Source organism: Bacillus rossius, chromosome 3 (assembly GCF_032445375.1).
Source record: "Bacillus rossius redtenbacheri isolate Brsri chromosome 3, Brsri_v3, whole genome shotgun sequence".
Lineage (NCBI taxonomy): Eukaryota > Metazoa > Arthropoda > Insecta > Phasmatodea > Bacillidae > Bacillus > Bacillus rossius.
Window position 1 is genome coordinate 14,168,784 of NC_086332.1, and position 8,384 is coordinate 14,177,167.

The 8,384-nt window shown below is 41.2% G+C and overlaps 1 protein-coding gene across 1 annotated transcript; it reads right to left on the reverse strand.

Moving 5' to 3' along the window:
• Positions 1-208: 208 nt before the first annotated feature.
• Positions 209-6,062, reverse strand: LOC134531402 (E3 ubiquitin-protein ligase MARCHF3-like). Its single transcript, XM_063367105.1, has 3 exons — positions 5,987-6,062; positions 3,231-3,457; positions 209-1,185 (listed from the first exon to the last, which is right to left on the reverse strand). Exons 1-3 carry the CDS (start codon positions 6,012-6,014, stop codon positions 850-852), a joined length of 591 nt encoding a protein of 196 aa, XP_063223175.1. The 5' UTR covers positions 6,015-6,062; the 3' UTR covers positions 209-849.
• Positions 6,063-8,384: the final 2,322 nt, after the last annotated feature.

Consider the following 8,384-nt stretch of genomic DNA (forward strand, 5'->3'; position numbering starts at 1 on the left):
AGTAGTTATACAATACTACTATTTCACAGCCAACAGACCGTTCAACATTTAATAAATGCGTTTTCAAATGCAATCTATGCAGTTGTTTATTCTTCAGCCAAAATTTGTATGTGTATAGTTATGAACCATACCCTGTATCCATTAACGAACGAGCTACATTTCTACGGAGACAATTTTGTTATAAAACGAAATAAAGATGATACTTCTTTAGATTTTTTTTCGGTCCAACTCAATTTAATGATTTACAACATAAAATTATTACACAGGTGAAATATCTTATAGCATCGTTGACTCAAATTGGCAAAAAAAAAAAACGTATCTATGTTGCAGAAGAACAACTGTGCTTGTTTTTTGTTTACTCATGAATAATGAATACACAGCTGCGATGGAAACACTCATCTGAAGTGCTAGAAAAGGGGATAGTCTCGGCGTGAGGTCTGCTTGTCTGGTTGCCGGTGCTGTAGATGTCACGGGAAGGAGGGCGAAGACGGGTGAGGAGTGCCGAAGAGCGATGAGGAGGGGTTGAGGAGGGGCGAGGAGCAGTGGGGAGCGGTGGGGAGCGATGAGTAGTGGTGGGGAGCGATGAGGAGAGTTGGGGAGCGATGAGGAGCGGTGGGGAACGGTGTGGAGCGGTGTGGAGCGCCGCGGGGAGGAGGGGTGGGGAGCGATGAGGAGGGGTGGGGAGCGGTGAGGAGTGGGGGGAGCGGTGAGGAGGTGGTTGAGGAGGGGCGAGGAGCAGTGAGGAGCGCCGAGGAGCGGGAAGGAGGGGTTGTGGAGGGGCGAGGAGCAGTGGGGAGCGACGAGGAGTGGTGGGGAGCGCCGGGGAGCGCCGGGGAGCTGCGCGGCGGGCTACGGGCAGACGCACGCGCAGGGGTCGACGGGCGGCGCGGGCGCCGGCGGGTCCACGACGCTGACGTGGCTGGTGCGGCGGCGCCACGCCAGGAAGCGCCACGTGTTGTAGGCGAGCAGCGCCGCGAGGCAGGCGCCGTAGCAGAGCAGCACGAGCAGCGACGCGATCATCAGGCGGTTGGCGAGCGAGGGCTCCCGCACGGCGTGCCACCAGAACTGGTTGATGCGGCGGATGGCGAGCGCCTGGTGGTAGTAGACCACGGACTGGCGCACGAAGTAGCCCGACAGCACGGCGGCGGGCGTCACCACCAGCGCCCACAGCACGAACAGCATCAGCTGCGCACCAGCGTCCTTCTGAGTCTTACACTTACCCGGCTTGTTAACATCCAAATTATTACTTACACACCATCCATAGTTATGATAAGTTTTAATTTTTTTCAGTTTTAATATATTTTTATTCTTAATATACCATAAAATAGTGTATATTTGCAGTATTATTACAAATTTGTACATTATGAAAGAAAAAGTATCAATTCCAAACACTACTTATGTAAAATTAGAAACTTTCAAGCTAGATTCTTCTCTTCTAGAATTCCCACCATAGCCAAACTTCTTGTTAGCCCGAACGTCCATCCTAACCAACACACTACGATAAAATCGTTCCTGCGCTCTGAATCTCCTTGTTCTGCCAAACAACAATTTGAGTTCAAAGAACATAAAAGGGAGCGAATCTTTCAGTACTTGCCAGAGATGTGTGAAATCCAATCTCGGTAAAGAGAGCAAATTCGTGTGTTCCCATGTTGCATATACACTTATAATACAAAACTCGCATGCGAAATTTAACGTAGAATTCCTTAGAATAATGCCGAGGGAAATAAACATACGTAAATTTGTGTTCAACTACATTTCTGAGCGCGAATGGAACTGCGGGACCAGCTACGTCAACTATCGATTCCTTTGATAAGCAGAAAAAAATTTAATACTATGTTATGAAACGGCTCCGATAAAAGCGAAAAACTTGGAAAAAAATACTAAATACCGGTTTTGGACCTGATTTTCGACAAGGAATTATATTAAAATACTGCCCATCTTGTTGAAATTCACTAACAATTTAACACTATAAAGTTAACTTTGGTTCGCGCCATCCGCTAAAGATGGTAGCACCGTGGTTGTTACACATTTCCGTTCCTTGACTCCCGTCGCATTCACAGAATTACTCCCACCGAATGCCGTAAACCGAGAGCTAAGCTGTTACACATAAAAAACACGTTTTATTTATTTCAAACTAGTTTTTAGCTGTGATCTTATAGTTCGTTCAGGCCTACCCGAACGTCAACCCTAGCGAAGGGCTCACTGTTTGTTAGGGTCTTCACGGGACCTCCAATACTAGAGTGGGTTCGAACCACTTGAGAACAGACTGGGCGCTTCTCTCGCCACATGAGCGCGATGCGTTACCTACCTCGATGGTAAGGAGACCGCATGGCTAGACCGCCCAACAACATGCAGAGCTATGGGTGCTGATGCGCCATTTACAAACCGCTTAACATTTCTGAAAGATGTCCAATCACGTACATTAAGAGCAATTACACATGCCTATACAAGCTTCATTGTATTATTTCGTTTTTGACGTGTATTTATTGGACAGACAAACGGCTAGAACCGGTATGTTCACAAACTTCTTCGTTATGGAAAAGTTAATACATTATATAACTGTAAATAATATAAGGATTTGCGCAAAATATTTCAGCGCAATATGATAGATTCATCTCAAAGAGGCCCGTCACGACACGAAACCTACACGATTATTCGGTGCCTAGCACGTAGAGGCGAAAGGGCGTGTAATGTGCGAGCCAGTGTCGTCCTTAGCGCCCCCGCGCTTATAGAGCTCTTGACCCGGCGCATGACGCCGCGGCTAGCGGCGCTGGCAGACCTCGCAGCGCTCTCTAGAGCTTGAGCGAAAGAAGGAGGAAGATAAACATGAAGAGGAGGAGGAGCATGAGTAATAAAATGAAGATGAAGAGGGAGAGGAGGAAGGGGAAGAGGAAGAGGTATAGTAAGAGAACAAGGAGGAAGAGAAAGAAGAGAAAGAGGAGGAATATTAGAAGACAAGGAGCGAAAATAGAGGTAAGAGGATGAGGAGGTAAAGAAAAGGAAGAGGAAGGGATGAAGGAAGAGAAGGAAGAGAAGAAGGAAGCTATGGAGTAGTGGGAAGAGGTAGGAGAGAACGAAGATAAGCAGGAAGAGGAGGAAGATGAGTGGAGAGGAGGAAGAGCATGTGGGTGAGGAGCAGTAGGAGGAGGAGGGAGAGGAGGAACAGTAAGAGCATGTGGATGAGGAGCAGTGGAAAGAGGGAGATGAAGAGCAGTGCTGCCGGGGCTCACCTGGCCGCCGCCGGCATGGTTGCCGAGCCAGTGGCGCGCGGCCCGCGCCAGACCGCTGCGCGGGGTGCGCTGCACGGCGAACTCGAAGCCGCACAGCTCGCAGCTGTCCGTCTGGCTGCCCATCAGCTCCAGCTGGAGGCAGGCGCGGTGCGCCTTGCTGGGGCAGTGGCACATCTTGCGCGGCGGGTCCTCGCCCCCCTCCAGGCCGCAGTACATGCAGGCGTCCGCTGGGGGCAGCACCTCTTCCGTCACTTCCACTGTCGTCTACTTACACCCTCTTGGCATGGCGTGTTACATCGCTCCAAGCACCAGCGAGCATCGCACCTGTTATCCCGCCTCACCAGTCCAAATAAACCCTCGCCTAGGCGGGTCCCGCTCGTTTTGACTTTCAGAAACCCTTCGCCATCTCACGCCTTGATTTGGGTAGGCAAGTTGCGATGTTGTAAGCTGCCAAACATGTATAATAATTAATATTATTTTTAAATGCTAGTAACACGGGAAACAAGTGGCCTATGACTCAGAGCAGCTATGGCTCCATGGTAAGTAAACAGTCTGTTAGTACAGGCGGACAACAGAGTGATTTCAGTGCAAATAAGTTGATTCGGAAGTTTACTTGTACGGAATAAGCTGCAAGGGGGCTTTTTGGTTCAGGGACGTCAGTTAGTATGTAGAGTCCACGAGATACGCAGGGGACCACCCTGTACCAGTAATATGTACTACGAGTTAAGACTGACTAAGACAATAATTGTAATCATGTTGTAGAGTAACTTGTAATCGAATGTAGCCAGTTGTATGCTCATTCGTATTCAGTGAAATAAACAGCAAGAATATTTTTGTGAGCAGTAGTTAGGTAATTGCCTTTCACTCTCCTACCTACCCACTCAGCCGAAGAGGTATCCATTCCGCTCGGGGATACGACAGCGATGCGTCCACCAATCACCTACTACCTATCACCCGGGTAAATGTAAACCAAGTATCAAAATTAAAATCGTTATTTGTGTTAAATTTTGTTTATTTGGTTACAGCTGCCACATTATCACACGCAATTCTTAAACAGATGTTTAAAAATGTGGAATAACAGAAACGTGGTAGGCAGAGACAAGCAAACCGGATTCGTTTGCTTTCAGGGACCGCAGAAACTTATGAATAAAACGATTTTAGACGTGATCATTTAACAGACAATTGAGAATCACCATTAACGAAGACTATACAGGTAAATATTTCATGTTTGGTTATGTGTAAGTTGTAAGAACGTACGAAGAATTTCATACCGGTTGTAAGGGGAAGAGTGAGGGGAGGTTTTAGAACACCTTTGACTACTATTTTCTTTCAAAGTCTTTCATTTTGTAGGTGAAAATAATACATTTTTAGAATTTTTTCATGAGACATGAGGGGGGACATATCCCCCTCCCAATTACGTAACTGTTAAGTTGGTTAACACTTAGCTTTCCTCCCTATACCCTACACCGTTACGATTCATTTATTTTATATTTTATGTGTAGCCATGAATAACAAACCGGTCATTCTTTACCGTAGTAGGTAGTAGAGTCTGCTACTTACAATTTTTTTTTTGTTGTAGCACAGATCTCCGCAGATCTCCAACCTAAGGTAATTGTTACTGCTCCGATGCATTTAGATGAAGAATCCTGGCTGTAACTATTATTTTAAGCATCTGCAGTATGGTTATACGTCAAATTAGTAACTGTATTGAATTGAATGGAATATAAAAAAATTGCAATCACTTACATATGTAAAACTACTTCCACCACCATCAACAACAAAACCACCATAATTCCCACATTCCCACATTACCACAACGCCTAAATACAGTAACGCCGAAAAATGCTGCTGCGGGGAGATGGGGCCTCAGGAGCAAAATGAAAAACAACTAAATGAATTTGTGTACCTAACCTAACCTAACCTAACCTAACCTAGCCTTACCTAACCTAACCTTTGTGGCAGTCCTGCAATGACATTTTTCGGCGTTAATGTATTTCGGAGTTGTGGTAATTCGGCCATGTGGTACACAGCAGTTTTCTAGCTGTCAGCGTTGTTTCGGCGTTATTGTACGTTCGGCGTTGTGGTATTTCGGCGTTGTGGTGCGTCCCCGATTACACTGGGTGGGATAGCTAGCGATGAATCTGGCAAACTCCTCACGTGCGCATGAATGTGTTTACAATAGCTCAGCAAGTGTTGATTACACAGAGCGAGTGAGATGTAAAGTACACTGCAATTTTGAACTTTTTAGAAAATATATAGTATGCACAATTATAAATGAGACAGCTCGAGCTTTGAATGTATTTATAGTATGGGAAAACATTTTCTAACTTATTTTTGCGTTCGTTGTTTTTAAAACGCCAGGCAATATTTGTCATGTAATGAGTTATTTTTGCGGCCGTTCCAGTGAAAGGTTATCAAGAAAAATAAAGCTAAACAAAAATATTTGACATATAACTTTTGTATAGTCTGGGTCACGTAAGAAGTCTCAAATTTGACAGTTATCAAAAGCATTACTAATTGTCCATGTAACCTTGCGTCGCTGTTGTTCTGTAGATAATAATGTTTGTAAACCCTTTTTATGTGGTTGTGATAGCTCGTAAACAAATATCACGTGAAGCTTTGCAAGTAACGGAAGGTAAATGAGTACTTTTGAGAAATGTCAATTTTGAGGGACAAGTTACACAACACAGATTATATTAGACGCTAGCGCGTCACTTCCGTGGGAAAGAGGATTCGGGTAAAATGGCGAGTCTTACCTGACTTCAATTCGAGCAAAGGAGGCATTTCTTGGCTTCGTATCTGCCACTCGGAATTTTGACCATAATTTCTCACGAAATTGTCGTGTTTCCTTGGATACACTGCAATAATAGTTCATTGTGGGATATCGCCAAGAACCTTATTTTCCCGCTTCATTCGTGCACGAGCATTGTTTGTTTTTGTAGATACAGTCGTATGTTTATTAACATCGAGTAAGTTGTCAGTAAAATTGTTTAGCAGTTAGCTCACGAGAATTCACTGCATGAAATACGTATTTTTATGATTTGTTGTTTATTGCATGACTGTGTCAAGGAGGATTTAGCACTATCATTAATGTATGCACTTAAATTTTTGTTGCTGCATTTGATATTCATGCAAAATATTTCTGCCCAGAAGGATATAGAAATTAGCCTTTCAACCTTTCTACGTCTTTTACAACTTTTTGGCTGCAATCGCCGTAAATAAATGTTGATTTCGGCTTGCGAGCGAGTCTGCACAGGCTTCAAGCTGCGGAATGTGGACGGGGTCATTGACCACGCACCAACTGATTTCCGTTACCATTGACTTCAAAAACTATCTTTTTTACTTAAATTCGTCTCAAAAATCCTCAAAATAAAATGTTAAGGGGAAATTTTTTTTTTAATTTTTGAAAGAAAATTTCCTACCAAAAATTTTAAATTTTTTAATTTAATCAACGGCTAGCATTTTTTACGCAGTCGCTAATTTTCGCAAAATGACTAACCTTTATCCAAAAAAATTTCTTTATGCGAAGTTATGACCATGACCTTGACCCAGCCATCATCTAGTGATTCTCAAAAATTAATAATAAATAAACCAAATATGAGAAAATATTTAAAAATATGATTTTATATTTTAAAATATTTAATAAAATTAATTAAATAATGGACTTTTGAATTCTCGGTTAGAACAGAGTGAAAAAATATTTATTTAATAAATATTCATGAATTATTTTTCAAAATTATAAATAATTTAATAATAACACTTATTTTTTAAACGCACTCACATAATAGCTTTCAAAAGTCCTCGGTTCCGTTCCTTAACTATATACACTTATAAAAATTGACAGCGTAGACCTTCAAAAACCATAATACAAAGCGGACTGGCCTTCGCCATTACAAACAAAATGAATTAATATGCATGACTATTGTGACGCACAGCAACCATATAAGACTCTATTTTCGTCTGCTTGAGTAATCTAGGTTCGGTGACAATCTCGCTTCATTCGTTACTCGATAAAGAGCATTAATTTAACTTTACTAAATCGTCAGACATCATACATAGCATCCGCTATGTCATGTGCAATTTTGGCTACCATCTTGATTATTCTTAAATACCCCCCTTTTTTTCAATAAAAAATGCCTAACATGGAATGTATTATCAATAATTAATAATTAAACCGATAACGATGATTTGTTTGAACTCCTGTCAGTGTAAAAAAACCGTAATAATAAAAATATTGTATTAATGAAAATACGAAAACACTGTTTGTTGTCTTCAGTGAAAACAGAGACTTCTGCATTCAAAGGTTTTAAGCATAATAAACACACTCAGGCTAGATCACGATAATATTTCTGTCCCATGGAAATTATGGTGAACAGTCAGGGTTCGTCCCGACTGGTCCATAGGTCCTACACCGTTGCAATAAATCAGTATAATGTATCTTAATGGCTTTTTTTATGTCAAATACGTCCTTTAATTTATCAACGAATATCAGCCGTGTCTTGGTCAACGGTGTTCAACTCAACATGGAATCTGATATTGATACTTTATCTGTCCCAAAGGAAGTGTGCAAGATGAGTTAAAATATGTCCGTGATCTACTCGTTACAAGTTTCCAAATAAATTTTTTATCTTCCCTACGAAATTATGTTTGTGAATAAATTATTTACCCTTTCCCAGTCAATCGCTATAGATTTTTTTCGATCAGATTTACATTTAAAACCAATTAGGTTATAAAATATATAAAAGTAATGAAGTCAAATAAGTTATTAACCTAACTTTCCAGTAATATTAACGGCGATACTATAGATATTTTAAAGAAAAGTTGAAATGTTCAAAGTTGTGAAAACTACAAAAAAATCTTAAGTCTTCCTTAAAAATAATTTATTAAACTGATTTTACCTAAAACTAAAGTGCTTCATAGATTAAGTTATTCACATTTAATCATTAAACCGGAAAACAATTTGAATTTTTTGTGACCTTTTGATAAAAATAAATTTAATTACTGGTATTATTTATTACGATTATTTATCTTTTTGATTTACGATTGTTTGATCTATCTTAATTTTTGATTAAATTTGTAAGGGGATTTCACAAACACGTGTATTTTATTATCCTGTCCTGAATTGTTATTGATATCCAAACAAAATAGAATCAA